The 24,983-nt window shown below is 40.7% G+C and overlaps 1 protein-coding gene across 2 annotated transcripts in view; it reads left to right on the top strand.

Moving 5' to 3' along the window:
- DPP4 (dipeptidyl peptidase 4) overlaps positions 1–24,983 on the top strand; it is an 84,783-nt gene that overhangs the window by 37,876 nt on the left and 21,924 nt on the right. For both annotated transcript variants that reach the window (XM_070804262.1, XM_070804258.1), the window contains exons 9-19: positions 1,338–1,498; positions 2,920–3,032; positions 12,133–12,268; positions 14,386–14,430; positions 16,883–16,990; positions 17,264–17,331; positions 18,491–18,544; positions 18,925–19,046; positions 20,761–20,808; positions 21,049–21,147; positions 23,250–23,319. In XM_070804262.1, coding sequence (XP_070660363.1) covers positions 1,338–1,498; positions 2,920–3,032; positions 12,133–12,268; positions 14,386–14,430; positions 16,883–16,990; positions 17,264–17,331; positions 18,491–18,544; positions 18,925–19,046; positions 20,761–20,808; positions 21,049–21,147; positions 23,250–23,319 — 1,024 coding nt within the window. The remainder of the gene's footprint in view (positions 1–1,337; positions 1,499–2,919; positions 3,033–12,132; positions 12,269–14,385; positions 14,431–16,882; positions 16,991–17,263; positions 17,332–18,490; positions 18,545–18,924; positions 19,047–20,760; positions 20,809–21,048; positions 21,148–23,249; positions 23,320–24,983) is intronic.

Here is a 24,983-nt window from a genome sequence, read left to right on the forward strand (position 1 = left end):
AAAGAGGAAAATCTGGATTCATTCTTGATTCTAGCAACTGTTGGTCACATGCTCGCAAGTAAATGACTTGTTCTCTTTAAGCCTACCTACTTTGCTTTGCTCACCTGCACAATGAATTATTTTGAGGATTAAATGAAATAATAGATGTCGAATATCAGTGTCTGGTGCATGGACAGCAGACATCAAATGTCAGCTGCTCATCCTTATAATGATTATATTTTATCATTATTATTATTACTGTAACTACTACTATGATTATCACTGTTATTGAAAATAAGCATCTGGAAAATAAACTTTTGTCAGGAGGCTGTGAAAATCAGAAAAGTGGGATAAAATGATTTCCTAATTCTAAGATTCAAATTTTTATGCTTTTGCTTTTACCTTTACACTCGCAGCAGAATATGAAATGTGTAGATTAAGTCTGCATAAAGGACTAGAAGGCTCCATCAAATCCACTTGAATCCTCTCTTCCCAGTTGATGAAAGAGGCTTTGGCATTTTAAGAGCCAGAGATTGGAAGTCCCATGAATTGACTCCATAATAAACATAGGAAAGAGCTACCTTTGCCAGAGATTGAGGATGAGTCCAACATTGTTCAGGAAAGCAGGGGGAAAAAAAAGTGTCTAACTCTCTGCAACCCAGTGGACTGTAGCCCATTAGGCTCCTCAGTCCATGGGATTCTCCAGGCAAGAATACTGGAGTGGGTTGCCATTTCCATTTCCAGGGGATCTTCCCAACCCAGAGATCGAACCCATGTCTCTTAAACCAGACGAAAGTGTTAATCCAAGAGAGTTCTCAGTTTCTAGGCAAAGGAGGAGCTCCTTGGTAGGAGTCTCATGGAGCTCCCTGCCATTCTAAATCCATCCTTCCCACATCTTTTGTGCCAAGAGGAGTAAACTCTGGGCACCATATTGGTTTGATAGCCTGGAGCCACATACCACCCACCGGTACCCTGCAGAATCGGTACAAACTGTTGACTGTTTGAAAATTAGAAAGGAGAATCAGCCCCTTATGTGAGATTTACTTTTAGTATATTTTGTGGCATAAATTTAGAGGATTATAAGATAAAGAAAAAATGTAGAGTTTATATTAAATATTGTGTGCTAAAATATTCAAAAATGGTCCAATGGGTTACTTATTTTTACTATCCAGCTCTATCCTTGAAGATTTTATTTTTATTCATTTGTATTACTCTGATTTTGGAAGCCCAGCAAATGCAAAGTGGTTCATTAGTTGAACTCTACTGTAATTACTAAAGCTAATGAGAACAATATTTTGAATGCCAAAGCCAATTTATCAGTTACTTCTTGTAACAGAACAATTTCTGTCTTTTTTCAGAGGAAGTCTTCAGTGCTTATTCCGCTCTGTGGTGGTCTCCAAACAGCACTTTTTTAGCATATGCCCAATTTAACGACACAGAAGTCCCGCTGATTGAATACTCCTTCTACTCCGATGAGTCACTGCAATATCCAAAGACCGTGAAGATTCCATATCCAAAGGTCTGTGCTCTGTTCATATAGCGGTTCCGTGATTTGATGGGAAGAGAATGGTTTCATTTAATCCTTTCCTGCTAATGAAAATATTGTCAGTCTCTCTTCAACAGCTTGCTGTGATTACTCTTGCTGAAGTCAACAGCATCTGGCAATTTTAAAGTATTTTTATTATCCCAGGAAAGAGTGTGATTTAAGGTTTTGTAATTTCTCCAAAAACTTTGAGGAATGACAAGCCGAAAAAGATGGGGAAAATGCTTTTGAAAGAAGCAGGGGGAATGAAAATATTTGAATGGAGGAAAAGAGAGGCTGTAATTGAATCAGAAGCTCATCTCATTTGCAGAAGTTGGATTGTGCCCTAGATAAAGTTGAAAAGCATGCTTATATATCAGGTTGTATTACTAACTAACAGATACATGACTAGTTTTAGTAGTTCTGTGATAAATTTGGCATTGATGTAAATTTCACACGTCCCACATTTGGAATAATAGTGTCACGTCTTGGTTTTCAAGACTGTTTCTCTCTCCAGGATGCATGTTTATGAAAACTGAAGAGCTTTATTAAGCCAAGGAAGAGGGAGATTTAGGAAGGGACCAGGATTCTTCACTAGTGTCATAAAAATAGTGGCCACACTATTTTTTATAGGAAAATCTAATAGTGAAGTGTTTTTGCTGTAAGCAATTTGGGGAAAGGGATTTTTATTTTTACCAACTCACTGTTCAATTTGCTTTATGAAGAGCTGCCATTTTAGGAAGACAGAGGAAGTTAAAAGAAAAAAAAAATCAGAGACTAAATATGGGAATGTATTTTCAGTGGAATGTTATTTTTTGAAGAGTAAACTGGCAAAAAAAAATCATAGAACCTTCTCACTAAAAATATCATATTATTTCTAATTTGTCAATTGAAAATCTATGTGTATATATAAAATAATTTTATAGATTTCTGTCACAATATTGACTGTAAAGCTCCAAAGTAGTGAACCTGAATTTGGAATGGAAATGTTGGCTTCCTAATTAGCATTTTGGCTCTGGGCTCAGGTAAACTAATTTTACTAGAGGATTGTATCTTTGGCTGAACCCAGGTAGTCTTCCTAGTGGTTAGCCATCAATCTTGTTTTCTGGATCAGGATATATTTATAGATTAAAATAATTGATTTTAACAAGTTTATCCTTTTTTGCTTGAAGTACATAAATTATGAATATTCATTACTTAAACGGGAGCCATTTATGTATTTCTGCCTGAATATGGGAAGGTTGCATGTCATGACTCTCCTTTAAGTTTATTTTATCTATATTAAAATGTTTAAAAGTGTCTGGTTACAATTCTATGGGCACAATTTAGCCATTTTTGTATAGCTTTAAACTTGTGCAATGGTATCTTTTTTTTTTTTTTTTTTATTAATACCAATTCTTTGATTGTTTTTTTTCTAGGCAGGAGCTGTGAATCCAACTATAAAGTTCTTTGTTGTAAATATCAGCAGTCTCAGCCCGAACATTAATGCAACTTCCCAACAAATTGTTCCTCCTGGTTCTGTGTTAATAGGGTAAGACTCTTGACCCAAATGCTCATGCTGTAAACAATTCCACAGTTCTCAGGGAGAATACTTTCAAAATGAGTGACAGAATCAATGGCAGCATCTCATGGTGTCACCTGGCCTGGCCCATCATTCATTCTTCCATTCAACCACTCTGTTGGGCTATACCCCCCAGGCCTATAAGGCCTGCACTTGCCCACATTTAAGACCAAAGACAGAGCCCAGTGTCAGCAACAGAGACATCAGTGGTTTAATGTAGATCTACATGTCTGAAGCAAGGTTCTGGAGCAACATGTGCGCTGGTGACATGACAGGACATGGCAGCAGGCTTTGCTCCCAGAGGGCAAGGGGAGATTGCCAGTTATAGGAGGAATTATGTCAGCTTGGCTTATTAGTTACCATGGAAACCAGCAGAGGGGCATGCCCCTCACCGCCCCTTTGATAAGAACACTCACTAGCTGGGGCCTGGAGCACGTATGTAGGAATGTCAGTCAGGTGAGTAGGGTGTAAGTGGAGCAGGCTCTGGTCCAGCAGGAGATGTACAGAGAGCAAGAGAACAGCCATCTTGGGTGGCCTGACCCTACACACTCTTCACCGAGTACAAACTTCATGTCTTCATGTCGGACAGGGCTCTAGGGGTGGGCTTGCAGAATGAATAGGGCAGTCAGAGTCTCCGGTATCATGGAGCCTACACTCAAGGCAGGGGAGACTAACAACCAGGTAAACAAATAAGGTTATATCATGTGAGGCAGTGAAATGTGAAGACAATCAAAAGAGGGCAGGTGCGATGGTGATGGTGGGGGGAGGTCAGGGAAGGTCTCTCTAATAAGATGCCTGTGAGGAGTGATGTGGAGGAAGAGGGGGAGATCCTGCCACATGGAGAGTTTGGGGAGCAGTAGCCAGGCAGAGGAAGAGCAGGTGCAAAGTCCCTACAGAGGGAGCATGTGTGGTACCGTAGAGGCCCTGCAAGGAGCCACAGATTCCAGAGCATCTGAGTGGAGAGGGGAGTGTGCGAGGAAGCTCAGGTCACACGAGTCTTTGCAGGGCCTGGTAAGACCTAGACAAATTCAGGGGAACTGTGGATTAATTTTAGGGACCACTGCCGCCCCATGATGTGTCTCAAGATGTCACTTGCTTGAATAATCCTTGGTGGTTTGAAATTCTCAGCCTTTCCTTTATTATTCTATAAACACTAAACTGCGTGAAACTTTTGGCTATCAGGTTGCTGTCTATTTTCCATTACTTATGTTGGTTTTGCCATTGCTTCTAAATGATGACTAGCATCTATTGAGCACTCTCTATGTACCAGACACAGAGCATTACAGGCTTTATTTTATTAGCCTTTAAGTAATTCTTTCCAATAATAATTATTATTGTTTTTAAATTTTATTTACTTATTTATTTTTGGCTGTGCTGGGTCTTTGTTGCTGTGCACAGGCTTTTTCTCCAGTTGCAGCGAGCGGGGTCTAGTCTCTAGTTGCAGTGCTTGGGCTTCTCATTTCAGTAGCTTCTCTCGTTGCAGAGCACAGGCTCTATAGGTGCTCAGGCTTCAGTAGTTGCAGCCCAACAGCTCGGTAATCGAGGCTTGTAGTTTCTAGAGCACAAGCTCAGTAGCTGTGGTGCTCAGGCTTAGTTGCTCAGTGGCATGTGGGATCTCCCCAGACTAGTGATTGAAACTGTGTCTCCTGCATTGGCCCGTGGATTCTATACCACTGAGCCACCAGGGAAGCCCTCCAATAATTATTATTATGTGCCAGATACAGATAAGAAAATGAGGTCTAGAGGTTAGAAAATGACCCAGTAGGAGTCTGTATTCAAACCTTTCTGACTTGAAAGAAAGACCTTGTAAGCACTCTGCGAGGTGCCTCTCCCTCTGTGGATTCAGCTGGTGTCCTCAGATGCCTGGAGTTATTATCAGAGCAAAATAAAAGCATCTTCCTGTTCAGGGTTGCATTGACTACATCAGGCAAGCTGGAGGCTTTGCTCTATTGTTATTAATTCATTCACTTGCTTAGAAAAGATCTGTATTAACCTATTTATTCTGAGGGAAAATTAATTGTCAATTAAAAGCTTTTATTTCTTTTCCTGAATTTGTCCAAGGATGTATAAATTTACCTGGAGGTTCTAAAATCTGCTGTTTGATCCCCTCCAGCCATCTCTCCCATCAACATTAATTAAGCACTCACTGTTTACACTCATGGATGTCCATAGGAGTGAGTCTGCCTTCCAACACTTATGATGGGGTGGAGGATATAAACTATGTCAATAAATGACTCCCAAAACGCCTATGACAGAGGCATAAACAAAAGTCAGGAGGCACTCTGAGGAGGCGGAGATGGGTTTTCCGTGACCTGGGGAATCAAAGAAAGCATCGTGGAGAATGAGCAGATTGGGCAGGGCATGATGGGGAGGAAGAGCGTTGGAGTAGAAGGATGGCTGAGCATGCAGAAGCTCAGGACTGCCCAGGAAGGGGCTTTGGATCTTACAGATGTTTTTAAGGACCCAGCAACCTTGGTGCAAGTGAGATAAAACACAGAGGCGTGGTGCCAATAAGCAAATGGCAGGCGGCTGCTTGGGTTACAGGCCCAGTCCCCGTGCCCTCTCCTTCCCCTAGGAGTCTCAGAATAGCAACACCCATCATTGTTCCAGAAACACTCAGAATACCACTGGGAGGCACAGATGAGAGATCTGAGGCTGAAAGAGGTAAATACGTTTGCTCAAGGTCACACAGCAAGTTGGCTTGGGAGCTGGAAATAGGACAGAGGCCCCCGTCTGCCAGCCAGAGTGAATACTGTAATTAAGCTGTACTGGTCGGGGATTGTGCTTGGTGCTCTGCTCACATTGTCTCATTTATTACCCACATGCTGCTGTCTATGGTATCATTTTCACGGCTATTTCCTAGATGAAGAGATGGCATTTCCCCACTTGGAAATCACTTTCTGAGGCCTAGTTGTGAATTTCAGAGCTTGGGAAACTTAAGCAATTTAAAGATTTGTTTTTCACCCTATATGAATGAATCCTTAAGTCTCTGTCCTTCATAGTTCTCTATGCTGCTCTCATGGTGAGGGCTGCCTCGCTCACTATGGGTATTTTCTATGGGATGTATTTCAACCAAAGAAGTGTTTTTGGAAATGCTACAGGACTGTGTTGTGTATGAAATTGCAAATCTAGCTCTGGTCTCTGTTAGCATCAGTACAGCTGCAGCTTTTCTAAAACCAGGCTTGAGGTTCCTCTGGTGAAAAATTTTCTAGTACACAGTGATGCTCTATTTTCTGGCCTCCTGGGAAGATCAGCAGGGTCAGGTTCATCCAGGCAACTTATGCCTCTTCAGCTGCCTCGAAAGCCTCTATGGTGTCACATGGTAATTCACTCACTCCTGAAGTGAGGCCCCCCTCTGCCTGCGCCCATCACTGATTTTCTTTCTAGGCCTCATCCTTTCATCATAGAGCTCCCAGCAGCTGAAATCCTACAGGAAGATTAGGCTCGTTTGTTAGACAGGGCTCCTCTGACAGCCAGTGAGAACCAGCCACTCCTCCAGTGGCTGCCCTCAATGAATTAAAAGTTCAAGTTGATCAGATTAAACTGTTCGTTTGCATTGACTGCCTATGTTGGGAATTTTTATTCTTTATTTCTTATTTATTTACTTATCTTTGATTGTGCTGGATCTTTGTTCAGTGTTGCGGCGAGTGGGGTCTCCTCTTGGTAGTGGTGTGCGGGCTTCTCATTGCAGTGGTTTCTCTTGCTGCTGAGCACAGGCTCAGTAGTTGTGGTGCATGGGCTTAGTTGCTCCTCTGCATGTGGGATCTTCCCAGACCAGCGAATCAAACCCGAGTCCCCTGCATTGTCAGGCAGATCTGCACCACCAAGGAAGTCCTATGTTGGGAACTTGAGAGCTCAAAATATTTGGGAGAAAATAGCAGATAACATAAAATCGTTAAGTCTCCTAACTTTTACTTAGAGAAGTGCTTCACATGACTGGACTGAAACAGGGCAAGTTTATAGGTAGGGGGTGGGCCAATCCTACAATAATATCTCCAGTACCTTGAAGGGGGGCTTCCCAGGTGGTGCTAGTGGTAAGGAACCTGCCTGCCAATGCAGGAGACATAAGAGATGTGAGTTCGATTCCCTGGAGAAGGGCATGGCAACCCACTACAGTATTCATGCCTGGTGAATCCCATGGACAGAGGAGCCTGGCGGGTTATGGTCCACAGGATCACATAGAAACGTACATGACTGAAGCGACTTAGCACATATGCACCCTGAAGGGTGCCTGGCACATAGCAAGTGCCTAATCAATACATGTAGAATAAGTGAATAGATAAGTTCATGTACAGATGGATGATTGAGCTGACTTTGTGTTGGGGGGATAGGAGTTTATACAGCCTTTGTGTCTCCTCTGAACAGTTGATGACCCTTGTTCTATAAAGTGGGGACCTTCAGGGTCTGGGATTTTCACTCCGGAGGTCAGTGAACTGGACTGAAATACACTGCAAGGTATGCAAAAAGGAGGCACTTTCGGAGTTCACATGCCTTGGGCTCTGCATCCCTCAGCTCTGCTCCATCTCACCTCCATCATTCTGGTCCTCAGCAATCTGTCAGTGGGCCCAGGAGGGCTGGCATTGCTGTCAGAGCAGAGGGTGGCATGAAACCTGTGGCAGCGGTGGCAGGATGCCCACTTCAGTGATTCACTGAATTAATCACTCCACCACCTACAGTTGCTTTTAGTGTTGTTGTTCAGTCACTAAGTTGTGTCCTACTCTTTGCAGCCGCATGGACTGAAGCACACTATGCTTCCCTGTCCCTCATCATCTCCCAGAGCTTGTTCAAACTCATGTCCATTAAGTCAGTGACATCACCAACCATCTCATCCTCTGTGGTCGCCTTCTCCTGCCCTCAGTCTTTCCCAGTATCAGGGTCTTTGCTCTTAGAAGTGGTATTCTTTCCAATATTCTTTCCAGTTAATAATAAGTACTTTATTTTAAGTATCTTTAACATACCAAAAGAAACATTTACACAAATTAGGGACTTAATATCACACAACAGACATTTATTACATGCTTCCTCTTTGAAAGGCAACAGCCACTTTACAAAGGGATTCCCTGTCATGTGCTTTCAAAGGCAAGTTTCTCCTTGCACATTTAAATGGGGTTTGCTTTGTAATATTCAGTTATTCCGTCTATACACACTCTTGAGGAATAGATTTCATAGAGTGAGAAGTTTTATCCAGAAAAGAATTAAGAGAGTGAAACTAACCAGCAATGTTTACCAGAGGGATGGGTGGAGATTCTACTGAGGGAGTGGCTAGGAGCAGGAAATCTGAAGCCAACTGCTTATTTTTTTTTTTTAATATAAATTTATTTATTTTAATTGGAGGTTAATTACTTTACAATATTGTATTGGTTTTGCCATACATCAACATGAATCCACCACATGGATGATTTGGGAGAATGGCATTGAAACATGTATAATATCATATATGAAACAAAACTGCTTATTTTTAATCCTGACTCCAGTCCTGTCCAGCAGATGACCTTGGATGAATTACCTAACCTCTCTACACTTCTGTTTATTTGTCTGCAAAACAAGAATTCTGACATTCCTCATAAGGTGGTCATGAGTTTTATGTCAGCACTTAGACCAGTTCCTAGAACTCTCCTTGTGTCCAGAAATTACTTCACTGCTTTAGTATTAAAATCAACTGTATTCCTCTTGGACTAATTCTGTTCCAGAAGTTAGAAGAGCTGGTTGAATCACTATGTCTTACCTGGGATAGGCGGTCAGCAGCTCACGGGATACCAGGCTGCCTATACAGTGCCTGGTCACACTTCCACCCCTCCGCCAACCACTGTGACCAGTCTGTTTTTACAGAATATAGTTGGCACCAAGGGCAAAGTGTCGTTGATGATCCTGCTTGTTGGATTTTTCTGACCTTGAGTGGGGACTTAAATCTTCCTGTAAAAAGTACAATTAAGCCATTGGTTTCCTTATGTCTTTTTCATGACTCACTGACATCCTGACCTGGTATGATCACAGATCAGGGGTGGATTATGCACCCTCATTCCATCTCCCCTGAATTCCAAATCCTAAAGAGAAACCGTGATTAAAGAGAAGTGTGTTTATATGTGAATTCAGAATTTACGGTCCACTCCACTGGTGAACCGCATTTACGGAGCCCTCGCAGGGTACAGAGTACATCTTGGGCTATGAAGAATGACAAAGGTAGTTGAAGATACAGGTTCAGGAACCTTTGATCTAGAAACAGGCAGGGAAGATGCCAGATGCATGTGAGTTTCCTGGCAGACTTCCCAAATTCTGTTGCTCAATGTTTTCAAATGGAAAAAAGTTATTTTTATATGGCTGATTGCTGAACCTGAAGCATAATTTATGGCTTTCAGTAGATAAATTTATAGTACCAGGAGACCCACTAATCATGTTAGTCAGGGTTTTCTTCCACCTCACCTGCCCCTTCCTGCTACCAGGCCACTTTAGAAAAGAGGAAGGCTGTTTATTTCTGGAGTCCACTATCATTATTGATGTCCATGGAAGCCATGGAAAATGTGTGCATGTGTGTGGGGAAGCTTTTTCTCTCTAGAGAGAGGTACATGATTTTCATCCAGTTTACAAAGGGGTTTTGACTTAAAACAGTAAAAACTACTGGTACAGAACCAGGGTTAGCACTCCCGGGGCCTGCCGGCCTAATCCAGCCCCCACCCACTTTTGGATGATCCCACAAGTAAGAACGGTTTTCACATTTTTGAATGGTTGGGAAGAAAAATCATTAGAAGAATAATACTTCCTGACACGTGAAATTTACATGAACTTCACATCTCAGCCTCTGCTTGTTGGCACACAGCCACACTCATCCCTTACATATTGTCTCTGGCTGCTTTATGCTGCCAAGGCAGAGCTGAGCTGTTGTGACACAGAGCATGTAGCCCAAAAAATTGGAAATATTTACTGGCTGGCCCTTTCCTGAAAAAGTGTTCTGACCCCTGGTCTAGAAAGTTAATTTCAAAAATTGTTGTTTTCTATCTTGCACTTCATTCTTTCATTCCCTTTGCAAGTATTTACTCCCTATCCCCAGGAAGATAGATTTGCCTTTCCATTTTCTCATTTAACTCCTCTGCCTTGGGCTCAGCGCAGTAGAGTTTGATGAGATGCCCTCACTCCTGGGTCAGCGGAAGCAGCATTCAGCTTCTCAGACTCTGCAGCCTGGGGGTTTGGATAAATGGCACAAGACCTGTGATAGCCATTTAGAAGGAAGGGTCTTCAAAAAAGCTTCATGGGCAAGGGATATTTAAGAAAACTCTGAGGGGTTTCCCTGGTGGCTCAGTGGTAAAGTAGTTGCCTGCCAATTCAGGAGATGTGAGTTTGATCCCTGGGTCAGATGATCCTCTGGAGAAGGAAATGGCAACCCACTCTAGTATTCTTGCCTGGGGAATCCCATGGACAGAGGGGCCTGGTGGGCTGTAGTTCATGGGGGTCACAAAAGAGTTGGACACAATGAAACAGCAATGACAACTAAGGAAGTTCAAGCATGTCAACTGAAGGGCAGGTTGACAAAGCTGGGAAACCTCATAGGCTGTTCATGGGACACCAGCCGTGCAGACTGGAGAGGGCACAGTTCTTAATAAAGAAGAGAAAGGACTGAAGTAGAGAGGAGTCTCTGTGTGAAAGTGGTTCTGTGCTGCTGGGTGAGGGGCTCTAGTCTTCTTTCAGTGCCTGCCACCTGCAGCAGGGCAGCCTGGAGGCCCCGGTACTGCCGGATATATTAACACTGTGAATGTTCCACACCATAAAGGTGAAGGATTTAAAGTGCTTTATCTAACACCTAGTCCATCCTAAGTGCTTGATAAATATTTGTTGTTTGATTCAGTGTCTGTGAAGGGAGTGGAGACAGAAAGTGATTATTAATTCTGAGGAAGGACAGAGCTATTTAGGTGGCGAGGATGGGACAGGATTACCCCATCTGTTCAGGGCCACATCCACAGAATTGTAGTGAGTGCCTGTTTTGTGCCAGGTAGTCTGCTAGGCCCTGGAGATACCCCATGAACCCTCAGAGAGTCTGCAGTTAAGCAGGGGACAGAGCCTAGTAACAAGAGGAGGGGACAGGGACAGCCTGTGAAGTAAAGAAGGAGCGTTTTAGGGGGAACAGATATGGCCATAGGGTCAGATGGGAAGGGGCTGGAAGAAAAGATTCCTTTGGAATCCTTGTGACAAAAGGAAGCAAGGTTTTTATCAGACACCTGACGAGAGTGATTTAAGAACAGTCATACAGAATCACACAAAGGTGTGGGAAGCAAATGAAATAACATAAATTATCCAAAGCAAATATTTAGGGAGGCTAGCAGAAAGGTAAATTATGAATTCCATGCATCTCACTATCACTCAAAATGTAATTCCAAAAATTCTTAAAGGTATGTGTTGGAGGAGGCTGCACTGCTTGAGATATCTCTATTTGTATAAATTTATGCTAAAATAACAAAAGTTTCCTTAATTTCTTCACATGATTCATATTTTGACACTTGAGAAAAGATTAGTATGATACAATGATTTGATTTTCAAAGTTTGCAGAGATATGAGTCCATTTTTCTCCCCCTTTGAAAATGAAGTTGAGAAAGGGGTCAGCTCTAGTTTCTACCTACTAGCAGGAATTTTCTAGAGAAGCACATCAAAGCATCAGAAAAGACTCAAATCTCAGCCAGAGTCCCTGGCTTCACTGTAATGCTCCTTCAAGACAGCAGAAAAGAGACAGAAAAAAGTCCCTCTTGACACCCCAGCTCCACCAAAGGCCAGTTGAGGACTTGCAAAGTCCTGAGTCATGGTATGAGTCACATATGCTACCCTGTGAGATGCTAGCTACTTCTTCCTGTCAGATATATTTTCATTTCCATTCAGATTTAAGTTTCACTTTGTGCTCTAAGAAAGGGTAAAATGCTATGGTGTTAAATGGTTTCAACAACTATTGAAAATTGTATTCCCATGAAGATTGATTTCATCAAGCAAAATGTCTATTTGTCCCAAGGTCTGGAAATAGTCTCTCTCTCTCTCTCCTCCCCACCCTCCCTTCCTTGCATCCTTTTGTCCTCCCTTCCTTCCCCCCTTTCAGGGACCACTACTTGTGTGACGTGACATGGGTAACAGAAGAAAGGATTTCATTGCAGTGGCTCCGCAGGATTCAGAACTATTCGATCATGGATATCTGTGACTATGACAGGTCCACGGGAAGATGGATTTCCTCAGTGGTAAGGTTGAATTGGAATATTCTGCTTCCAAAGCTCCATGTGATCTGAGGGCTGTATGAAAACAGGAAGAATGCTATTAGGAAATACAGTTTGAGTTTCTATTCTTTCTACTGTGTCTGACCCTGAGGCAGTGAATAAGTCTTGATTGATGTTTAGATAATTTGATAACCTGTTGGTACTTCTATTTCACCTTCTTTCACTGCTCTATTTTAGTTATGGTGACTATCACTTGGGATATAGGTGGTGGCTGGAAAACCAGAAAATGGAATTTGATGTCAAACTTCACAAAGTCCTTGCAGTCCATGGGCTGCAAGGTCAAGGAAACATGTTTCAATAGAGAAAACAGAGTATGCAGAGTAACTTGCTGAATATATGTTCAAGAAACAAAACAAGTATCAAGAGGCCACCAACCTATTATTAATAACCACCCTAGGACTATGACTGCTTTTCAGCAGTAAACAGCTTTAGAAAGTAAATAGATAACTTCTAGGCTGACAGGGTGGCAACATTAAGGCAAGTGTTAATCCAACCTTGAAGTGCTGGGGGCCTTTCCAGCCCACAGACCACAAGGTTCAGCTCTTGGATCAAATTTAAAGCCCCTTAGGATAAATAAGTTTATATTAAAAAAATAAATACATTTATATTTTAAAATAAATAAATAAATAAAGCCCCTTAGAGATCAACAGCCTCAAGAGAGGCAAGTCTGGGGGAGGTTTTCTGGTATATACCAAGGACACTTCTATGAGCCCTTTTCTGGTAATGGGCTCTGTGCCTGCACACCTCCTCTCCCTGCTTCATTCTGGGTAGGCACAGGGCAGAGTTGCCTCAGAAATCTTGGGCCCTGTATCTTGAGCCACTCATTCATATGTATATAGCAATCATTGAATATCTATTTTGTTCCTAATTCTATGCATGGCTCTGGGTGGAAAAAAATATTAGGTAGCATGCCTGCCCCAAAATGTTTATTTTCTAGTAGGGAATACTGTTATGCAGACCAATAATAATTAGCATTACTGTGAACACTCACAGTAGCCAGACACTGCAGAAACAGGCTCAGTAATGTTAAGGAGCTTGCTTAGGTCACAACATCAGCCAGAATCTAAACCATAAAACCAAGCTCTTTGCTTCCTGTCAATTGAATCATCCCAATATCAGGATAGTGTGCTCTAAAAGTGTATATGTAAGGTACAAAGGAAATCGAGGGCAAAAGAGATAATCAACTTGATTAGGGACAGGCGAAGGGAGATGGGAGACGACACAGAGGAGACGAGAGCAGCCTGGAGTAAGCTACCATATGCGGGGCACAGGATGGCATGTGGACCCTATGAACAGAAGCTGTGCAAAGGCATCTAAGGTGAACAGCTTGGATCTCACAGGGGCTGGGGATACACAGGACTAGGGTTGAGGGAGAGGTGCAATGTTGCTGAGGTTTGAGATATAGGCTAAGGCTCGGGTACCATTCTGAGGGGTTTGGCCTTACCCCGGAAGACAGAGGGAGCTTACTTCAAGGTTTTAAATAGGAGAGGATCATAATGAGATAAAACTATCTGTTGACTGATGAAGTCATCTGCGGGTTGAGTGGAGTGGAAAGCAGATTGGAAGGAGAACAGAACAGCAGGGTCTACAACCAGGAGGTCAGGGCAATGGACCTGGGAAACCCGACAGGACACAAGCTAAGGCGAAGCAGTGGAGAAGGGCGAAAGAAGTCTAAAAGTGGAAGACGGGGGCTAAGGAGGTTCCTGTGAGAAGAGTGGGAGGCTGGAATGATTCCCAGGTCTCTGGTTTGAATAAATGGTGCCACTAACCTGGAGAAGAATAAAGGAGTAAGAACAAGCTGGCGGGGATGGAGGAAAGATGATGTAATCTTCAGTTCTGTACTCACTGAATTGAAAATGCTACATGAGTTTTAGGGATGGCCTACGAGTTACACTCCCAGGACAGAGCTCTAGGCAAGAGAGGTAAATGTTCTAATGTAGTTATGTAAAAGGTACTAACATAAATATAAATATGTGAATAGAGATAGCTTTCGTTTCAGTACAATAAATCTTGCTTATATTGCCACCAATTGCAGCTAAAGATAGAATTCATATCTCATTTCTCTATTTTTCCCTCCCTAGGGACGGCAGCACATTGAAATAAGTACCACTGGCTGGGTTGGAAGAGTAAGTTGTAAAAATTATGGACTTTTCTGTTCTGTGGATCAGATACTCAGAGCTAGTTCATACACAAATATAACAAACAAGGGCTCTATGTTATTTGTTATTAATAGAGATATTAGTTGACCTTTTCCTCATAATATTTAAATGCTCCCTCTAGCGAGACCTTTTTATAGAGAATATATAACATGTTCAGTTAGAAAAAGTAAAAGGACAACTGAAAATTCAAGAGAACAGCAGATGAAACAAAAGACATACTCTAGGCAAATTTCTAGCTCCTGGAAAGTTAAAAAACAACCGTTGCTGAGAGGCAGCCAAGATACCAAATGTCCTTGTTGACCTCATGTTTGAAGTTAGGTACTTGGGAGGCAGAAAACGCGGGTTTTGCCCACAGCCTGCACAAATGCAGAAGGAGACACGACTGCCTACTGCTGAATCGAGGTGGCGTACACACCACACCCACTCTGCCCCTCTCTTTGGAGGAATCATATGTGGGTTCATACTTTATTATACCCCGAGGCAGAACTTTATCCAAGAGAGCAGGTGCCCCTCAGTGACTTCTCCCGCCTCACACTACGCCCCTACAAGACCATGGAGTGAAGCGAGCCGATGAAGGCACTCCAGCCACTGTGGCGGTGTGAAAGGGGAAGACTGAATCACACCTAATTTTTACAACCACTTCTATTCAGCCCCTTTATGAGAGAAACAAAGTGACATTAAAAAACATAAAAATTTCTTCTCTCTCAGAGCACAGAGGTGCGGCCCCCTGGTCCAGGAACACAGCCCTTCCAGCGGGGCTTGGAGCCCCCGCCCCCGAGCATTCACACGTCCTTTTTGTTCAGGCATTGATTGGGCAGAGGGGAGAGGTTTGCCAACATGAAAAGTGGTTTCCTCCATGGCAAGAGACATGCTACACTTCCTCACGACTCTTTGAAAAAAATATGTTTTTTCCTCTCTGTATTTAACCAGACAGATGCCACTTTTCACACATTTCTACTAGGCACAACTCCATCCAGGGGAAACAGGGAAATGTATTAAAAAGATAAGGCTGTGAACACAGGTCTAGAGAGGGGAATGTGTTTCCGAGCTCTGTAATGAGAACACCAAGTGTATTGCACGCCTCGGCTTGCTCCATAAATGAATTCGCTTTGAATCACTAAATAGAAGAGAGAAGCATTTTTCTTCCTTCCCAAAATGGGAGCTGATGAGAGAGGAAACAGCGAGGGTGAAGTGAACCAACAATTTTAAAAGACCAACTTCTACCTGCTCTCAATGTAGTAAGGAAATCGAAGTCGGAAAGAGACATATTCTTATCAGGCTGGGAGAGACCCTCTTCTGCTTAAACGACATTATGTTCTGAGAACTATCTTCTATCGAACTGTAGAAAATGGAAATTTTGTTCTATATTTCCATACAACTATTTTTTTGGGTAAATTGTTGATCCTATTTAGCAAAATGAGAAGGCTTATAATAAAAATGATAACTATATGAATGTTTCCGTATGAAATATACGACAGACATTCCTTATGGTATCTAGTCCAGAAATGATTAAAGAGTTTCTAAGTCTGACTTTCAAAAAAATGATGTATAAGAAACAAGGTTGGGGGCGGGGCATCCCTCAAATTACAAACCATCCTCCAACCAGAAACAGTCAAAAATAATATTAGTCTGTTCCAAGAAAGCATGTTGTGACATGGACGAAATTTACTTAATAGAACTGAAAGACTGATGCTATTTTTTTTTTTCATGCTTGTATCACAACATCATAGCCTTATTCTCCACAGATAGAAGATGCCTAAGGGTAACAATGACCACTGCTATATGCTGAATGTCATGTGTAATCCTCCCTACATTCTTTCGTTTGCATGCATGCATGTTAAGCCACTTCAGTCATGACAGACTCTGTGACCCTACGGACCATAGCCCACCAAGCTCCTCTATCCCTGGGGTTCCCCAGGCAAGAATACTGGAATGGGTTGCCATGCCTTCCTCCAGGGGATCTTCCCAACCCAGGGGTCAAACCTGCATCTCTTACATTTCCTGCATTGGCAGGCAGGTTCTTTACCAGTGGTGCCACCTGGAATGGAGAAGGAAACAGCAACCCACTCCAGTATTCTTGCCTAGAGAATCCCAGGGATGGGGGAGCCTGGTGGGCTGCCGTCTATGGGGTCGCACAGAGTCGGACACGACTGAAGCAACTTAGCAGCAGAAGCAGCAGCAGCAGCCACCTGGGAAGCCCATTCTTTCATTTGCTCCCCACCAGAAAGCCCTTAGGAGTTAAATCTTTTGTCTGTATTTTCTAGGAGAATTTTCTCTTGAGACCCTCTGATTGCATTTGGCAAGTAAATGAATCATGGGTTTTGAGCATAGGTGTTGGAAGGACTTTCTGAAACTAAAACTGGTACTGAGCTAAGACTAATGTGCTTTAACATGTTTCATGTTTTCTATTATTTTCTAGTTTAGGCCTGCAGAGCCTCATTTTACCTCTGACGGGAATAGCTTCTACAAGATCATTAGCAACGAAGAGGGTTACAAACACATTTGTCACTTCCAAACAGATAAGAGAGTGAGTATTTTTACATGATTTATTTTGGGTTGATCTCCTTTTTTGGGAAACTAATTTGAAGTGGAAATCATGTGGTAAAGTCGATCACTATGTACAAATAATTAGACTAATTCAGATACCCCGGTGGTATCTGGAGTAAGGTAGGATGGGGTAAAGAGACCCAAGAAAAAGACCTGAGATTACCTGAATTCCTGATATAAATTATTTAATCCTCCCCTTAACTTTGATCAGAGAGAGAATCTAATAAACCTATTTCTTTTTAAATCCCATCAGAATTGCACATTTATTACAAAAGGAGCCTGGGAGGTCATTGGGATAGAAGCTCTTACCAGTGATTATCTGTAAGTATTCTAATCATCAGTAGGATGTATTTGTCAGAATCACGCCCTCCTTTGCCCAGAAATAAGGAAAAAAATCTTCTACAAATAAAGAGTAGTCTATTTGGAATGTGTTCAGGACTTTTTTCTTTCTAACATACGGAAGCCTTAATGATTTTCACATATGCTCAGCAGACTTGATACCATGCCACCAAGCAGCACTACCTCTTGCTCTTACCTGCTTTACATTAGAAATGCTGCAGCCTCTTTTTCTTAAACGTTTTGGAACACTGAACTATTCTGGGGCATTTTGATAGATTTCAGCTGACGCCGTATGTTTAGAAGGCTTGGAGAGGCTACTGTACCTGTCTCAGCCTTCACCTGTGGCAAACGGAAAGCTCTGTGGAGGCTGTCGATGACCATGCACACGATGGCGGGTCAGGGAGTGTTGTTTTCCGCTAGAACCTGAGGCACTTTTATAATTTTGTATCAGTTTCACCACAGAGGAGTTTTGCCATTGCTCAAAGCAGTTTTTGAAGGTCCTGTTTAAAAGTGGCTCTGCCACTCTCAGAAGGATAGGGCACCTGCCACCGAGTGGTCTGTTATGAAACAGAGAATATGGAAAACAGTACAGATAAATGGGGGCTTCCCTGGTTGGTAAAGAATCTGCCTGCAATGCAGGAGACCTGGGTTCGATCCCTGGGTTGGGAAAATCCCCTGGAGAAAGAAAAGGCAACCTACTCCAGCATTTTTGCCTGGGAAATCCCATGGACAGAGGAGCCTGGCAGGCTACAGTCCATGGGGTTGCAAGAGTCAGACACAACTTACTGACTAACCCACCACCACCACATAGATAAATGGGGCTTCACCTTCAGGCTAGTTGTCCAGTCTTATTTTTCTGAAAGAAGACTTTTTTGAGTCTTTACTTGTCATTTTAACTAAGGGAGTAATCCTCATATTCAGATACTTCAGCCTGTTAAAAAAAAAAAAAAAAAGAGTCCCCTATTTAGAGATGATGCCCCTATTTCTGAGAAATAAAAGAGCAGGAAAAATGATACAAGTAGAGCAAGCACTAATACACATGCGCCTGTATGAATACTAATGCTGGTAGTTGAGTTAAAGGGAGTATACTTGACTTTTTCTGTAAAACATAATTAATACATTTCATTTGTTTTCTCCCCAGATACTACATTAGCAATGAATATAAAGGAATGCCAGGTGCAAGAAATCTTTATAAGTAAGAGTTTTATCAAATTGTTAATGAGCTTTTAGCTAATGAACATTTTCGGCTCTTATGTTTTCATTTTTTATTTTATTTTTTTGCCTAGTCCTAATATATTAAATTGGAACTACTATCGAATGCTTTTATTCCTGTATAAACCAACCCATATGTCATCAAAAGAGCATGACTTTATAGATGCTTTGTGATATTTGCAAACAATAGGAGGTTTGAGGTTATCATGGATTAATTCCTGCATTTATTGCATATTAACTCATTAAGTTTCATGAGTATTTCTTGGCATTCTGATATCTTTGAAACTAGTGCCTGGCATTATTTAATTCCTTCTTTCATTTATCCCTTTATCAAGTACTTAATCTCCACCATTGGTTTTACAGAATCCAACTTAATGACTACACAAAAGTGACGTGCCTCAGCTGTGAGCTGAATCCAGACAGGTGTCAGTATTACTCTGTATCGTTCAGTCAAGAGGCAAAGTACTATCAGCTGAGATGTTCCGGTAAGTTTGAGCAGAGGGTACCCACAAAGTCCCTCTCAAGTCACTCCCTCCATCCCCTCCCCTCTCTGGACAACCTTCTCACCACCCTCCTGGCTCAGCATCTCCATCCCTGAAACCTCCTTTTCAGTGTCCAGTTTAGGAAATATTTTTCTGCCTTGATCACTTCTCTCCTATTGAATCTGAATGCATGAAATCACATAAGTCCTTTTCCCTTTCCACTCACGGGTAAGTGGTGAGTTAGCCATCCTTCTTTCCCCTTCTAACCAAGAGGCTTGCTTTTAGGCTGAAAGCACACGTACCCAGAGCTTATGTATGGCAGAGGCACTTGCATCCTTATGTATACACCAGTGTGCATTTTTAATGCAAATTATAATTGTATGCACTTGCCCCCTTAAATGAGAAAAATGTACGTAAGGCGGGTCCTGTGACTCAGCCTGCTCACAGCTTCATCTTCTATAACTGTTGTTATTATTGTTTTCTTTATTAAAAATGAAGAAATCTGGACAAAGAGAGGTAATGTGATTTCACAGGTCATGCAGCCTTAAGAAGCACAAGAGAGTTTAGACACAGGCCTCTGCCATTAAACACTAGATTACTTCTCAAAGTGAGAGGAAGAAATTTGGATATTCTGAAAAGTTGACAAGAACTGTCCATTGCCAAAAAGAGGTCTCCTTATCTGAACCTTTCTGCCTTGGCACATTTTCTTTAATATCATATTTTTCTTCCTAGTTCTTTACTATGGCTGTTTCCAGTCACCATTTTGGGGCATGTGTTTTATGTATATTAGGCACTGTGCTCAAGTTTTGTATTCATGATCTTATTTGATCCTTAATAAAACTCTGTAATGTAGATATGATTATCCTAATTTTATACATGAAGAGACTGAAGCATAGGTATGCTGTCCTAAGTCACAAAGCAGGAAAGTCAAGGACTCAATCCCAGGTCCTTAGAATGCCTCCACTGTGGTTCTGATCAAATGTAAAAATTAATACTGTGATCCAAATGTGTCAAAATTAAATAGCTCACTAAGTAGCTTTTTCTATACATTACCTTCCACTCTGAAACCACCACAGTTGGGATAAATAGTGAAGATCTGAGCGTGTGAGAAAAACACGTTCGCATGCCAGGAAGGAATCGCTTATCCAAGTCAGGCACATTGCAGATGTGCCGCCTGGCCCAGTCCTCCACAGTGGGGACAGCAGCGGAGGGGATCTGCCCTTTGAAGGTGGGGAAGTGGAAAGTGGAGTGGCAGTGGAGTGTGGGTGGCGGGGTACCTGTCTACTGAGCTCCACCCCTAGTGGGCAGGGCCTGCTAGAGTGTGTGGCCTCTCTGGACCTCGGAGTTAGAGCCAGGAAGGCTGGGGGCTTACTCTGGGCCTCAGAGGCTTAGTTCACAGAAAAAAAATTGGGTTCAGACATGATAATGTGCGTAAGGCACTAAGCAGGGCCAGATGTGCAATTTCTGTTTCATTCTCCAGAGCTCGGTACCTTCCCAGTAATATTAATACTTCTTAGACTCAAATTGCGCTCGTTTTAAGGAAAAAGAAAATCAGCTAACACTTATAAGCCTCTTATCCACTGTGATATTTACTCTATCAAAGCTAAGTGGTGTCAAAGTTATATCAAAGTTAAATGGTAACAAATGCTATTTTTGAAAAATATGGTATTTTTTTTAAAGCTCTGAAATATATTTTTTTCCCTGATTATTTTAACAGGTCCCGGTCTGCCCCTCTATACTCTGCATAACAGCAACAATGATAAAGGTAACATTTTCATATTTTACCCTTGGTTTGCTTTTTAGGAAAGTGTGTGTGAATAGGAGCAACATGTGCTTAGCATAATGGGATTTTCTTCAGCTTTAGAGTGTCTTGACAATGACTTGAACACAAGGCTTAAAATATGAAGTATGTATAGTCTCATCAGTGAATCACCCACTTGTTCCTTATTGCTTTGCACAATCCAAATTCTTCACGTTGTAACAAATGCTTCAAATGTTTGTTGAGAACTAAGAGTCCTGGAAAACAATTCAGATTTGGATCAAGTGCTGCAGGATGTCCAGATGCCCTCAAAGAAACTGGACTTCATTCATTTGCATGGGACAAGTAAGTGAAATTTCTCTCGGAATGTAACTTTTCATGGAAACACCAATAAAATTATAACCAAATGTAACTTGATCTGACAGTATGTATTTTATACATAAATCTATTATAATGTTACTTTTTCATAAAATGTTCTATCACAAGAATGACTAGTTTTATATTTTTTAATCTAAAAATATAATATTCTACATAAAATATATTATTTTAAATGGAAAATATTTGGATAAAATGCACTGTTGCTAGCTAGTTCAGCGTCATCCCATTAGTAATTTTATTCTACTATTAAGTATTAATTGTGTTTTTAACAAGGAAATACTAATATATTTTACCTTTAACCCAAACAGATTGAAAATGACTTGTGTAAAAAAATTTAAGTTTGGCTATAAAATGTTGAAACTTCAGTCCCAGGACAGAAATCTTGAATTTTTCCTAACTTCCTCTCCATGATAGGCCCTAGCCTAGTGGCCCGATCGTGTATTATGTTCAGGGACCACTAAGAACAAGGGGTTTCTTTGAGTAGGAAATCCTGTCATTTTTTTGTAGTTGTTTTTGTTTGTTTTCTCCATTAAGGGCTAATAATTCATAGGGAAGGGGGGGATCCATTAAGAGTGATTTATTTTAGATTATTTTTTAATAAAAGCTAATAGTAGAAGGCATTCAGCTCCTCCAGTTTTAAGTGTCAGGAAAAGCATGGAGAGTGGAGGGTGCTTCTGAGGAAGAGCTTAGAGCAATGCTCCTGAAACTGCAGGTGCTTATGGCTCACCTGGGACCTCATTAATGTGCACATTTTGAGCCAGCCCGTGAGCGTGGGCCCAGGATTGACGCTTGTAATAAACTCCCACGTGATGCTAGTGCTGCTGGCCCTTGAATCTGGTTTGACTGGCAAGGGCTTAGGGTTTTGAAGAGCTAACTGGACTTCCTGGAACAGAAGGCATTGAATATTACAATATAACATATTAAATATTTGGATGTGACCCCCAGAGAAGAGACTGTGCATCTTAAATATAGGAAGTAAAACATTTCCAGTTAACTAGTGTTGATTCAAACAAAGGAGAGATCAAATACTGGGTTTGACATATTTTTAAAAAGCATCGTGATCGACTGATAGTTTGACATTCTACTCAAATATAAAAGAGACTAAAATTTTTGTTCTCATAAGCACATTTGATCAGAAAGCATAAAATAACCAGCAAAATACAAATTAAAGAAAAATCTACCTATATAAATATTTTACTCCAAAACTTTTCTTTTTTTCCTCAACTAAAATAATTATAACAACCAAAATACAAAAGAAAGGTGAACATAAGGAAGAAACATCTCTAGAGATAAGGATTTTTTTCCTTGTAGGTTAAATCTACTGAAGCTGGAAATAATCTTATTAAAATATGAAACAACTCTCCTCTCTCTTTCTCTCTCATTTTTAAAGATTAGTCTAACTAATCAGCCTGAATTTGGTAGCAAAGGTAACCAATTTATTGTTTAGGGACAAATTTTATTAACCTGATGTTAAATCAAACGGAGCGAATTAAACGGACCTGCACAAGATCGTGCAGAACAGTTTGCCCCACATAAACCTAGCTTCATTCTGCGAAACACAGAGCTGGGAATGGGAACTCAGCTTGCAGCCTGGGATGGCAATAAGAATTACAAAAATGTTATTAAATCAGAATTTTAAAATAGTGTTAAGGCCAACTAAAAATCCTAAACATCTTCAAAGAAATTCAAGACGAGGAAAACATTTTGGAGGAAAACTTAGAACATAAGCCATAAACAAACTAGATAAGTAGATCAGATGCCAAAGAACAGAATCATAAAAACAAAACATTAGCAATTCTAAGATGCACTTTTATTTTACAAAACACCAATGTATTTAATAGACCCATTAGAAACAAATTTGTTTTAACCTGAAACTAGTATTTTAACCTGAAAGAGAATATTTTTTATAGCTGAAAAGCATGCTAAATCAAAACAGTTCATTTTCTTTTTCTATTCTAATTTAACAAATTGCTAAACGCTACATGTTACTTGTCACTGACAGAGATAAGAAACCAAAACCACGTGCTAATGTGTTCTTAATTCATTAATTAATCTTTCTGTTTGTTTAGAATTTTGGTATCAGATGATCTTGCCTCCTCATTTTGATAAATCCAAGAAATATCCTCTGCTATTAGAAGTGTAAGTATTCAAGCTAAAGGAATAATGTAGAAGCTAACCATTGTCCATATTTACCCAGTGTAGCTCACTGAAAAATAGAGACAAATGCATCCTTTCTCTCTTCCTGAATTATTGTAGAGCAATTTTAATAATTCTTCCATTTTGCAATCAGAGATCCAAGCCTGTATTGTCTACCATCTTTCTAATAGAGAAGCTAGACACTCTTTTTCCCTCATAATGGCATATGGGTTTTGTTTTGTTTTTTTTCCCCCCTTGACCTCCAAGAGAATTTGAGAGAGATCCTCAAGTCCCAATTTGCATCCTTACCTCTTAGATATTTTAATAAGCAATAGATGGGTATTACTAGTCTTCACAGTTTCCTTATCCCTATATTTACCCAGATATCTCTCATTGGTGGTCTATTAATTCATTCCAGTGTCAGGTTTCTCTTTATTTAGTTCCTGAAATATCATTGCCTGGTATTTTCCATTCCCATTTTTGGTGAAGAGAAGATATGATATGAGAAAGTATTCATTATATAATTTAAACTTCTCCAAGTCCTAGACAAAATTATGAAATCACAAGTCTTTGAAGAGTAAATGTGAGCTCCCATGAGGTCTAACTATGGTATCTTTGTATTTTGGGTAATTAGTAGGAAAGCATTTTACTTCAATCTTTCCAAAATTGCCCTGACTCACATATAGGGCCACAATGCCACTCTTCCTATCCCAGCTTGCCTCATTTCCCTTATTCAAAACTAAACAAACCAGCACACGTGCTATGTGCCTGCTGCATGCCGGGTAATTTGCCTTATTCTGTCCACACTGCAAGCCTGTGTAGTCAGTTCTATCGGGTCCATTATACAGAAAAGAAAACTGAAAACTTGGGGATACTTTCCATTTGTTACTACCAAAAAAAAAGAAAAGAAGGAATATAGATACTAACATGAGACACACCCTTTATACAGCACGTTCCCCTGCATTTACAATTCCATGTAAGCCAAACATAAAAGTTCAGAAAAAGAGAAAGAGGTATTTTAAACTTTCAGATACACTGTTGGATTCTCATTACACCTAATTTAGTCAAATTTTGACTACAATAACATTCACTTGCTTGGGGCCTTAGCCCCAGTACTGAACAAGATTCTTTACAATTAAAAAAGAGTAATGTTTTGACACAAGGGTTTGTTTAAAAAGAAAAAAAGTGATATTTTTATCTTCTTGGAATCCTCAGTAAGTAATAACTAAATCTCCCTTTCATTAGGAAAGTTTTAAAAAAACATGGTAAATTCAGGCCCAGTTCTTTTCAGTGATTTTCCTCTTCATTTTCTTAGATATCAAAATCTTTGTTTTCTATTTTTAAAAATAATGTTGCTTAATCTTCAAGTTTATTTAACCTGACACATAGTTAATACTAAGGGAACCTATTAACTCTACCAAATTTAATATCATTGAAAGGACCAGGGTATTTCACAAGTTAAAAAAAATGTTTACTTGCTTAAGAAATTCATGAATGCCTTCTTTTTCTAAAACTTAGAATGATACAATATCTAGTGTAAAATTAAAGTTGCACAATGGAAAAAACAAAAACAAAAACGTGAAAGTGTTAGTCAATCAGTTGTGTCCAGCTCTTTGCAACCCCATGAACTGTAGCCCATCAGGCTCCTCTGTCCATGGAATTCTCCA

Source organism: Bos indicus, chromosome 2 (assembly GCF_029378745.1).
Source record: "Bos indicus isolate NIAB-ARS_2022 breed Sahiwal x Tharparkar chromosome 2, NIAB-ARS_B.indTharparkar_mat_pri_1.0, whole genome shotgun sequence".
NCBI classification, from domain to species: domain Eukaryota; kingdom Metazoa; phylum Chordata; class Mammalia; order Artiodactyla; family Bovidae; genus Bos; species Bos indicus.